General features: G+C 41.0%; 1 protein-coding gene across 2 annotated transcripts; it reads left to right on the top strand.

The window, feature by feature from the left end:
- Positions 1-49: 49 nt before the first annotated feature.
- On the top strand, positions 50-10,674 carry LOC148360327 (voltage-gated monoatomic cation channel TMEM109). Of its 2 annotated transcripts, XM_088343909.1 has the most exons (4): positions 50-882; positions 4,168-4,227; positions 8,536-8,638; positions 10,246-10,674. In XM_088343909.1, the coding sequence occupies exons 1-4, from the start codon at positions 673-675 to the stop codon at positions 10,599-10,601; spliced, it is 729 nt and encodes a 242-aa protein (XP_088200035.1). In that variant the 5' UTR covers positions 50-672; the 3' UTR covers positions 10,602-10,674. The 2 variants fall into 2 exon arrangements, with proteins under 2 accessions (XP_088200035.1, XP_088200036.1); XM_088343910.1 differs by lacking the exon at positions 4,168-4,227.
- Positions 10,675-12,535: the final 1,861 nt, after the last annotated feature.

Genomic DNA, 12,535 nt, shown 5'->3' on the forward strand with positions numbered 1-12,535 from the left:
TCATCACGAAAACCCGGAAAAAAATGTGCGGCGGACCACAACTCCCAGAATGCACTCCCGTGTCAATCCTTTCGCCTCTCTTCAAGGAGCTCCACGTCTTTTTTTTCGTCCTGTGTGGCTGCAGACGTCAAACGCGACGCGGAATTTAGGATAAAATTTCCTCTAGCGGCTTTAAAAATATTTTTTTCCCTGCTTCTTACTTCTTGAGCAACCTAATCCTAGTTAACGTGATTTTGTTGACGGCGCCGAGCTGAAATAAGAAGATTTAGAAGACTCGTGGTTAGCAAGAAGCCGCGGGGTTTTTTTCATCCTCCATCGTTTTTGAATTTTGGGACACTATTTTCGACTCGTTTATTATCAAACAAAGCAGTTTAACAGTTTTAAAAGTCTGAAATAGAAGCAGACTTTAAGAGGTTGTGAGATATATTAGTTAGTTGCAACCCTGCCAATGTTATAATTAAACCTCGGTCGCCTTCGAGTCGTTGACGGATTTAACTTAAAGACCCGAAGTACTAGTTCTTTGACTATCTTATTTTCCCCTCTTGGTTTTATTTTAATTTTTCAAATTCGTATGTATGTCTTCGTTTTGAGTTGATACATTGTCCCGCTCAACCGGTTCTGCACATTTTTTCATTCATTTTTTGGGTTTTTAAATTCTGCCCATAGCCCGTCATGCGTTTTTTGGTCAGCGCCATCTTTCCCATGTTTCTCTTTATTTTACTGAATTTATCGGCGCTCCATGCCGGTGCCGAGGCACCCACCACCGGGAAGGAGAACCAGCCCCCGGTCACCCTCCGGGGAATGCTTCGGGGAACCAGTCAGGAGCTCCACCGATACTTCGAGTCCATTGTGGGAATCGGCGCCGTCCGATCTGCTATGGAGGTAAAAAGTGATTCATTTTACACGATAAATTTGGGCTTTCTACTTTTTAATTTTTTTTAATTAATCTCTTTCTAACGCCATATGTGTCTCAGAGCCGACTTGTCTCATTAACCGCGCTATTTGTATTTAAAATATGACTAAAATACTACTTTTTTTAAAGGGGCAGTGTGTAATGTTTAGTGCAGGGGTTTTTAACCAGCAGGGTGCCTCCTAAGGACAGTTCTTTTCTGAAAAACCTCACCAGTGCTAGGTCATTGTGATTTTCTAATATTATGTTTCTATTGGTTCACTGAGTCTATTTAACCCCTCTTTTAATGAGTTAACCTCATAATAGTATAGTACCAACATAGAAATAACATAAGATTATCTATCTAATATCTACCTTGGTCATATCCCTCAAGATGGTTGACCGACAGCAAGAGAAACGCATACAAAAGAAAATAAAAAGGGAAAAAATAGCAAAAAACACACATAAATTTTTGGGCCATGGCCAACCCAAATACCCAAACAAGTAAAGCAGATTAAACGGGACACGAGAAAGCGGCCATGTCTCTCGGGTCAGAGTGACACAACACACTCTTCTGTTCAACAGCAGGGCCCGACAGTTTTCGCTGGTTTACCCCTGCTGCATCATAGAACGCGTCTAAACATCCCACTATCCTTTTACAACACCTCTCCACTCATTCCTGTCACCAACAAGAGCTATGGCTTCCACTTGATTTAAGATATTCAGATTATAAAATTCCAGTTCATGGGCTTCATCGACAACAAAAATTATATTCGTGTATTGATATCTTTTTTAGCAATTATGAACTGAAATGATCTGCATTTATATAGTGCTTTTCAAGTCAATGACTTCCCAAAGCGCTCTACAGTGTGCTTCACATTTCCCAATAGCGGCCTTGTATTGCAGCCATGTAAGACGCTAACCTGCTTATTCGGGGTATTAGGGGTTCAGTGTCTTACCCAAGGACACTTTGACATGCAACACAGACAAGCCGGGATTCAAATTAAGAGAATAGATTGAGAAGCTATTTGCGTATTAAACAAATACATATATTCATCTTTTTATTGTTTTATTTTTAACAAACTAAATTCCAATTCATGGGTTTTATTAGGTGAATCGCCCAAAAATGTGCAGTTTTTAGATAGCTATCTTTTTAAGCTTTGTTGTTAGCTATCTTCCTACTTTTTGAGCTATTTAGCAAGTTTTATAGCTATCCTTTTACATTTTTTATAAATGTTATCTAGCTTCCATTTTTTTATTTGCCTTTTTGTTAATTATTAAGCTAAAAATGAACTAGCTATCTAGCTTTGTTTTTAGCTTTGTATCTTGCTATTTCGATGTTTTTTTATTATTTTAGCTTGCTAGCTAACCCCTTTTAGCTTTCTACTTGTTTATCCTCCTAGCTAACTGTCGAGCTGCCCTTTTAGCTTCTAAACAAGCCATCTAGCTAAATTGCTAATTTAGAAGTAGCTCTTAGCTTGAAAAAGTTGGCACTAAACCAGGGATCGATGTAGTGCCCCCTAGTGGCACAAAAAAGTTTGATTCAGTATAATACATTAATTTGAATACTAGGCAATAAAAAATATCAAAGGTTGAGAAATTTTGATTTCTTTTACACAATGAAAGCCTCCTTCCTAAGGTCGCCGCTATGTTTGTCTGGCATCCTGCAGCCACGCTATGCCCTGTGGCACTATCCCTCGCTTGCACCAGAACATAGAGTGCCATCTAGTGGTCAAATATTTCACAATGGGGCTTTTTAGGACATGAATCATGTTGAAATTTTGACCTTTTGAATTTTTTCTGTTTTATTTTTCCAACTCCTCTCTCGGGCTTTTCGCTTCGGTTCGACATCAGCAGCAAATTATTTTGATAGTCCAAAAACTGGAGTTAAATATTTTCCGACGTTTCTGCGCAAGATTATTTGCCTCTCTTAGATGCCTGTCTTTTATTGGTCAACATCATATAAAATGCTGGTCCGTTATTGTTTTTGTTTTTTTTTGTCACTAGCAAAATGCTAATAGGATATTGGCTGAACTCCCGCCCACGATACCTTTCTTTCGCTTTCAGTTCAGAATCTCATGTGCTTCGAAAGACTTAACGCATTGATAATACAATTTTTTTATTACTTTGTACTGTATTAGCGATCGGTCCCAAGGCATTGTTAACAAAAAAAACATGATAACCATGGAAACAAAGCTCGCGATTATAAAGAAATGCTAAAAAGCCACACAAATGGCTAGCCTTGCTAAGTCGCTTGGCCGTAGCCATTCGTTAAGTGATACAATTAGAAATAAGGAGGCGATAAAATCAAAAATAGTCTTAATTTTTGAAACCGGTATCATTTTTATTTTGCTGTTGCTTCCCCCTTTTGCATCCACCTGCTACGCCACAGCACCAGCTCAAGTCAAACCAAAGGTTTAAAAACCATTTCCTATTTCCTTAAATTGTGATGGGTTTTTTTTGTTGGCCTGAGCATTGGATCAGGAGGTCGCAGGTTTGATTCCTGGGTCATCCAAGTTATATGTTTAAGTGTCCTTGGGCAAGACACCGAATCCCTAATGCCCCCGATAGCAGGTAGTTGCTTTGCATGTCTGACGCTGCTATCGGTTAGTTAGTGTGTAAAAATTAAAAGTGTGAAGCACATTGTAAAGCGCTTTGGGAGGTATTCATGGACTTGAAAAGCGCTATAGAAATGCAGACCATTTAGAACATTTACAAGTTTACAAGTTCCCTCAGTAAATTACTTTTGCATCCACCTGCTACGCCACTGTACCAGCTCAAGTCAAACCAAAGGTTAAAAAACATTTCCCTATTATTTGTAACGTTGTTTATTATTTTGATATTTTAATATTTTTTTTATCTGTGTTACTAGGGTTTCAGAAATAAATAGAATAGGTTTCTATCCTCTGCCCTGAACAGATTAATGTAGTATTCCGGGCGTCCATGCGTAATACGAAACAGGCTTAGTAAAGAAATACAAGACGGGGGCTTCAGATAGCAAATTCTGCTGGTTTACCCCCGTCATGTGCACAAAAATATAAAATCGTCTTTGTTTTTAAATCAAGAAAGCGAACCAAAAAAAAAGAAATGTATGCAATGGTCGGCTCTGGGGCACAGCTTGTTTGATTTAAGCTTAACCGCAGACTAACTGGACCTTTTTTTCCTGACCCTGTCTTGTCTCCCACGCGAGTCCATTTCTTCTCTCTCCTGTTAATCTTCTAACCTCGTCTCTTCTTCACCATCTCATCTTGGTCACCCACTCACCCTTTTCACTCCAGAGTGCACTCTTGTCTCTGGAGTCACTGCTCGGTCAGGAGAACGTCTATTCAGTGGCCATGGTAAGAAATCTTTTCTCATGGCTTTAGTTTTTTGGTGTATTAGTCTAGCATGAAATGATCTGTTTTGTCCAAAATGTTTCATTATGAGTTGTAGTTTAGCAGAAGTCGGGAACATCTATGACCCAAGGAGCCGTAAAAGAAAAAATATTTCCAATTTTTTTTTTTATCCGAGAGAGCTTCATCAAAAATTTGAAGACAAAATTCAGCAAAACCGCTCTCCAGACAAAAGCGTATTTTATTTTACTGTTTGTCATTTGATGATTTGTTCAAATATGTCCATCCATCCATTATCTGCACTGCCTATCATCAGTAGGGTCGCGGGGGTGCTGGAGCCCATCCCAGCTATCGTCAGGCAGCGGGCAGGGGACACACAGGGACGGACAGCTCACTCGCTAATTCATAACCTAGGGACAATTTGGACCCGCCGATTAACCTAACATGCATGTTTTTGGAATATGGGAGGAAACCGGAGTACCCGGAGGAAAAACAAACAAGCACGGGGAGAACCTGCAAACTCCACACAGGAGGTTCGTGTTCGAATATATGAAATAATGATGCCATATCCTGCGTCTTATATCAATAAAAATATACCAATTAAAATTGGTCTCCCTCCTTCAATTACTTAGTGTTGAGGCTCATTTTTGTCCTAAATCAGAGGTGGCAAACTACGGCCCGAGGGCCACATGCGCCCCCTGCCCCCTGGGTGTTTTTACCTGGCCCACCAAACAAAAAAATTTTATGACATCATAGATATCAAATTAGTAAGGGTTTTTATAATAATTTTTGGGTGCCAAACCCCTTGTCGCATGTTAGGTTAATCGGCGGGTCCAAATTGTCCCTAGATTAGCGAGTGAGATGTCTGTCTCTCTGTCTGTCTGTCTGTCTCTGTCCGTCTCTTCCTCTGTGTCTGTCTGTCTTTCTGTCTCTCTCTGTCTCTCTGTCTGTCTCTTTCCCTCTCTCTCTGTCTCTCTCATGCTAGTGACCAAAATCATTTACATGGCGTGCCTGCTGCCGCTCTTCCCACGAAGGACACACAAATAGTTGGATCTCGAACCGGAATAGAACTTTAATCTAGCAGGTTCTAAGAGATTACGTGCCCGTTGAGAACTTTGTGTCGAATCTGTGAGGAAAATATAATTGATGAGAAAATTGTTACCTTTAAAATAAGTTCGTCACCTCTATGCAGTTGGTCTAAGTGTATTTGTATAGAATAGACTTATCTTTATTGTCATTGATAACAACTTAGTTTACAGTGAGATAAGATGTGTCACTCCAGGATAAACGTGCCACAAAAGACTTAAAAGATAAATATAAGATAAAGAACAATATTAGGATAAATGGTCAATATTTACTGTAGAATCATATTTCAGGTTTGAGCTCTTTTCTCATGTATTTGAGGAATCCCTGATGTTTACACTATAACTACATCTTATTGCTTTGTTCTTTTATTGGTTGTGTTTCCTGACTCATTCTCAGACTGCAGACTACTGTGACAGTTACAATTTTTTTCCACCAGCGCGGGACCTTAATCCTCTTTCCTAACTCTTTGACTTCATCATTCGTTGCAATCGTAGCGGCACAGTTGATTGAGTCTTCCTTTATAGATGGATACTTTATTCATCCCCGTAGGGAAATTCACACTTCCAGCAGTATCCTTTTGTTGTTTATGAACAGGATGGCCTCGGGGTGCTTTGTTGTAGTTTAGCAACAGCGGAGTGGATAACGCTAGGCCAAAAGTTTAACGTCCCTGCGGCAGATGGAAATCTTTGTGCCCAGGGTTACACCGCCTCGTGTTCACGTCGATAGCGAGTCCGCCTCCTCTCCGCTTCCCGCAGGCTTTTGTGTCTCTGTCTGTCTTAACAGCGCTGAAGCCGGGTAGCTCTGCCTTACCGTCTGGGATGCCAGACGTGAGCCCCGTTTCCGTAAAACACAGCAGACTGCACTCCCAGTACGCTCTCATGTTTTTCACCAGCACAGTCAGTTCTTCGGTTTTATTTGGTAGAGAGTTCACAGTTACCATGATTACTGACGGTAGCGAAGGCTTATAACTCCGCTAGCTGCTTAGCCTTCACCTTAGCTCCGGCTCTGCATTCACGATAGGGCCCCCTTATCACGGCGGCACGAGAATTCTTCAGGATTTCGAGCCACGGGTTGCCGACCCCCGAGCGAGTGTGTCGGGCAGCAGCTGCAGCTCAGTGACTTGTCAAGGTCACCTTGACCTTAACCGAGGGAAGTTGTGTTTGCTAGTGCGGCAGTCCACAAGTGATAGGAGTCTGCAGAAATAGTGTGATGCAGCTGTTGTCACTCACACCACTGTGGACATTGAAGCAGTTTCTATTAGATACATTTGATATCTTGTCAAAAGGTTGAATAAGGAAACCGATTTGACATTCAGTGCTGTTGACGGCAATAGACGTCAAAACTAGTATTTCTTTTAAAGTGGACTGAGTTTACGGTGACTTAAATTCGGAGACTGAATTGTGGGAACAATCCGATCAAATAGTTTACATGCCTCGGGATTAACAAATAACTCGGTGGACTTGTGCTTCCGACTTTTCATTCCTCTGAACACAAAGGTGATGCAATGATGATGTCATGAATCATATAGACGCCGTTTGTGCATTTAAATTTTGACATTAGGATTATTTTATTCAAGTCACTCTGAGAATTCAACAAAAAACTGCGCTCGTTTCGCCTGGCCTCCAAAAGTGAAGCTTGATTATGTAACATCTGCTCATACGTAACCAAAAGCATGGACTTACACTATATATGAATGGATACGACTGTGCCATCCACTACGTTTTGAGTTAGACCTGTGGCATTTTTCATGAATTTAAATAGTTTACATGCCTCAGGATTAACAAATAACTCGGCGGACATGTGCTTACGACTATTCGTTATTCTGATCACAAAGGTGATGCAATGATGACATTATATTGACGTCGTTTCTGTATTTTAATTTTGACATTAGGATTATTTTATTCACGTCACTTGAAAATTCAACAAACAACTGCACTCATTTCGTCTGGCCTCCAAAAGTGAGCTTGATTATGTAACATCTGCTCATACGTAGCCAAAATCATGGACTTACACTATATATGAATGGATTTGACAGTGCCATCAGCTACATGTAGATTTAGACCTGTGGCATTTTTGCCGTGCGTGCAGAAAATAACGAATGTTCCAGAGAAATCAACTCATACACACGAGTCCTTCATTCAGGAAGTAAGCTGGAGTTTGCATGTATTTCTCTTCTACAAGTCCTATCTTGCCTTGCGGCATAAATGTGTTGGATGGGGAAAACAAGGAATCAATGGCCTTACTCAAATGTTTATACATGCACAAGTCAAGGACTAACCCAACTAACTACGCGTGTTATCTGTTATCACGATAGAATATTTCTTATCAGGCGCCATCGATAAGTATCACATCTTTTTTTTGTTCACATTTTATGACCATTTTGTTTTTACCCGTGAGTGAAAACCAAAAACAAAACCAAATGTTGCTTGAATAAAGTATCTATCTCTTTCTAGCTATCTCTTTATCTAGGCACCTATCTTAGGCATCTATCTATCTCTATCTATATCTCTATCTAGACATTTATCGCTATCTAGACATCCATCGCTATCTAGGCATCTATATCCAGACATCTATATCTAGACATCTATCTATATCTATCTAGACCTCTATCTAGACATCTATCGCTATCCAGACATCTATCTCTATTTATCGCTATCTAGACATCTATCTCTACAGAGACATCTATCTCTATCTAGACATCTATGTATATCTATCTAGGCATCTATCTCTATCTAGACATCTATCTATCCAGACATCTATATATCGCTACCTAGACATCTATCGCTATCCAGACATCTCTCTATTTATTTATATCTATCTCTATCTGGACATCTATCTCTATATCTAGACATCTATCCATCTATGTCTATTTCTCTATAGCCATCTGTACATCGTAGCCAAAACACCTCCAAACAAGTGAAGAGGACAGCTCATTTTCCTCTTGCGCTTCTCTCACTGTTGTCTTGCGGGCCCGGTTCAAACCATCGGTGGGCCTGATCTGGCCCGCGGGCCGCCTGTTTGACACCGGTGGTTTAGATGATCATCTGATGGATCATAGTCCATGTTTAATGAAGCTAGTGGAGGAATCCCTTCAATGTTTATCTACATTTGCTCTCACTGAGGATGTTTAGCTAGGTCGTGAAAACTAGCTGTATATTCGTTAGCGTCACATGCTACCTCGCGTTGAAATGAGTCTTTATTTTTATTTCTTTTTTTTAAACTCAACAGTTTCTGGGCACGGTGATTCGCTTCCTGTCCGAAGGAGCTGCCAGCGGCCTCAACGTCATTGCCGTATATGTCACGGAGATCCTCAGGGTCACAGGATTTGATGGTGGGTAGCAAAACACAAGATGGGAAATCCTTCATTCCCCCAGATTTTAAAGTGCTTTGTTTTTCTAATGTAAACAAGACAACAAAGACGGCAGCCAATCAGAAAAGAGCGCGAAAGCAGTCCATCAGGAACGTATGTTTGCTGACCTGGTCGTGGTGACATGGTCTTCACTTTGTGATTGGTTACAGGGAAATAAAACAAAACTGCATTTCAGAAGGCTTAACTGAAACTTCAATAAGTTCAGAGTGAGTTTTTTTGTAGACATCCGTTTAAAAAACAAAATGTGTGGTCTGTACCGTACATTAATGTATGTGAGTGCTAGCCATTTTAGAGATTTAAAGTGTATAGCAGTGTTCATTTGAGCTGTGAAAAGTGATGGGTCCCGGGGACTCGCATGTTCAAAAATCTATGGGTCCCCAAAATTTAGTCTTATCCAGGTTGAAATTGTAAATCGGTGACAAATATATGAATCTATATATCCATTCAGTTTTAATCATCACACTTAATTGGTAATACAAAGCAGTTATCACTTCAGATTTTTCTGTTCACAAAAATTTTATTCCATATATTGATGCAGTTTTAATCACTTCAGATTTTTTAGTTCATATATTCTTGGTGGTTTGCTGTCCCGCCACAGTTGTCATGCCTTCTCAAGGTCAAATTGCAGCAACGGAAATTCCATAGCTTATTTGTGATTTTCATTGTCGTTGTGCCGATCCAATGTGCTTTTCCGAAAGTTCGTATTGCGGAATGATTTATGTGATCCAGTTTTTTTGTCACGCTGGGTGCACGCATCTCAGAACATGTAGCCTCCATTATCATCCTCCTCATAGCGTCACCAGGAATATAACTGAGTCCATTACGAGAAGGAAAGAAAGAAAAGCGGTGAAAGAGAAGGAACAGTGACAGAGAAGGAAAGAGGGAGAGAACAAGGGTGACAGAGAGAAAGGGGAAATGAGAGAAAAGGGGTGACAGAGAGAGAGGGAAAGAGAGATAAAGGGTGACGGAGAGAAGTAAAGAGAGAGAAAAAGGGTGAAAGAAGGAACAAGGGTGACAGAGAAAATTGGGGGAGCAAGAGAAGGAAAATGGGAAAGAGAGAGAGAACAAGTGTGACAGAGAAAAGTTAATTGGGGGAGAGAGAAAGAAATAGAGAAAGTTGGAGAGAGGGATAAAGAGGTGACAAAAAGAATGACAGAAGAGAGATAGCTAAAAGAGACATAGATAAAAAGAGTGAGCAAGAGAAAGAATGAGAAAAAGAAAGGGCTAAAGATAGAGTGAAAGAAAAGGAAAGAGAATAAAGTGGAGAGGTAGAAAGAGATAATAATAGAGAAAATAAGAAGGGTAGAAAAGAGACCAAGAAAGAAAATGAATAGATAAAAAGAGAGAGAGAGAGAAAGAAATACAGCTCCAGTTGCTGTGCAAGAGGTGTCTTTCTTTGGCGACATCAAGTGGACATATTTAAAAGTGCAGCTCATTTTCTGTCCTTCTCAACATTGTCTCGCGGGCTGAATCAAAACCCTAGAAAGGGCACTCATTCAGATGCTGAACCGTTTCCTTCTTTTGGCCAATGTTTGTTTTTCAAGGATATTTTTGTGCTCCCTTACCAGCCGCCGTCACGCTCCCCCGCTTCACCCCAGAAGGCGTGACCACCGTGGCCCAATGGGGGGTGGCGGCCATCGTGGGCTACTGGGTCCTCACCGTCCTCCTGCGCCTGGTCATCGACGCGCTCCGCCACGTTTTCTGGCTGGTGAAGATGGCCGCCGTGCTGTGGTTGTTCGCCATGATCGTTAGCGACAGTAGCGCTAGCGCCGATACCACCGCCGTGCGCCTGGGGGGACTCGTGCTGGGCTACATCCTGCTCAGCCTGCTCACCTCCGGCACCAACAAGACGGGGGCCCTGGAGCATCGCCTCAGGAGCCTGGAGGGCCGAGTCAAGGCGGTGGAGAAGAGGAAAAGCCACTAGAGGGGAAACGTTGGACAGAGGTGACGGAGAATGTGTGAGAAGAAATGGAATAAAGTGGATTTTTAATCGGGAATCCGAATGGTTGTGGGTCAGTCACTCGCGTTTGGGGTTCCTACGGGTGCTTGAGATCCTGGAAAACGCTTTTGTGTTCAAGGCTTGAATTTTGGATCAAGTGCTTGTAACTGCTTGAAATTCTTGCCATGTTTCGTAGGTGAGGCGTTCAAATAAGGGTCTTAATTTATTGTAGTCTTGAGTGGGCACCCATATGATGCGGCAGGGGTAAACCAGTGAAAGCTGTCGGGCCCTGCTGTTCAAGTCTGTGCAAAGATTTGTTTGCTGGTAAGAGAACCATAAAGTCACATCTTAAGCGAACTGGGAGCCAGTGCAAGTTTGCAAATATCGGAGTGATATGATCAAACTTTTTTGTCTTAATAGTCTTTTTTGCCACATCTGGAACAAGCTGCAAACTATTGAGCCTAGTTTTTTTTTTTTTTAATCCATTTTTCCCTGCTGTTTCGTAGTTGCAAGCACACAGTATTATTTTTTTACAGACGTTTAGTTTGGGGTTATCGAACCTCCTGTGTCGAGTTTGCATGTTCTCCCTGTGCTTGCGTGGTTTTCCTCCAGTATCCTCCCACATTCCAAAAACATGTGTGTCAGATTGGCCTAACCAAATTGTCCCTAAGTGTGAACGAGCGAGTGACTTGTCTGTCTCTCTGTGCCCTGTGATTGGCTGGCAACAAGTTCGGGGTGTCCCCTGCCCAGTGCCGGAAGATAGCTGGGATGGGCTCCAGCACCCCCGCGACCCTACTGAGGATAAGCGGTGCAGATAATGGATGGATGGATGGTTTGGGGTTAAAGTCAAGTCATTTTTATTTGTATAGCCCTTAATCACAGAGTCTCAAAGGGCTGCACAGGTTATTGCACAGACTATTATGACACCATCCTCTGATCTGAAACCGACATGAGGGTAAGGAAAAACTCAAAAGCCTCAACATGAGGAAAATGAAGAAACCTTGAGAAGGGATGTGGTAATCCCCCTTTCAGGATGACCAGGCTGCAATGGATCTTGCACTCACAAATAGCACACAGATATTGTCAACAAAAAATCTCGGTTATTCATATGCAATAGAATAGAAGTGTGTTTTAAGCTTAAATTTAAACATTTCCACTGATGTTGCAGATCGGTTTGGGTTTGAGCGTACTTAAAAAAAAAAATAATCAAATTGAGGGGAAAATGAAAGAAAATGGGTTCTTTCTGTTATCGACTTCATTTTCTTATTACTTATCCCTTTTTAGTAAACTGTAATTATCTAGATTATTTTATTATCGTGATCATTTTAAAAAAACTTGTACAATATGTTTTTATTTCAAAAATGTTGAAACTCGGAATATAAAAAAAATTATAAGGGAAAATATCCTAAATATAGTGAAAATGAAGCCAAGAAGACAGAAAGATGCAGTTGAATTAAAAAATAAAGATAATAATTTGACTTTTTCTCACCACAGGACCAGTATAGAAGCCGTTCCAAGGCAAAAACTCTGTATCCTTAAATTCGATTTCCTTCTTATTATTGCCATCAAGTAGCAATTTATTCTTTGTGTCTTTTCTTGCGACACAGATTTAAGGGTGCGAATAATCCCCTTCCCCGAAGTGTGTGCCCTTGGGCAAGCTTGACCTTGGGTCAGTTTTCTGCACCTGCTTGGTTTCTTGTAGCTGTCAGATTTGAACGTTAATGTCATCCTGTGATGAGGTCACCATAAGTTTCTTCGGTGACACTCGAGTCCTTTTTGTTTTTAAGGGCCGGTTAATTGAGTTAACGCGTGGAATACGACATTAATGTAAAGAAAAATACAATCCCATTCACCTTTGGTGTGACTTGACCTGGTACAGTGGCGTTAACGGGTGGATGCATAGAGGTGGTGAGACTGCA

This window comes from Urocampus carinirostris, chromosome 9 (genome assembly GCF_059441175.1).
Source record: "Urocampus carinirostris isolate Australia breed hairy pipefish chromosome 9, RoL_Ucar_1.0, whole genome shotgun sequence".
NCBI classification, from domain to species: domain Eukaryota; kingdom Metazoa; phylum Chordata; class Actinopteri; order Syngnathiformes; family Syngnathidae; genus Urocampus; species Urocampus carinirostris.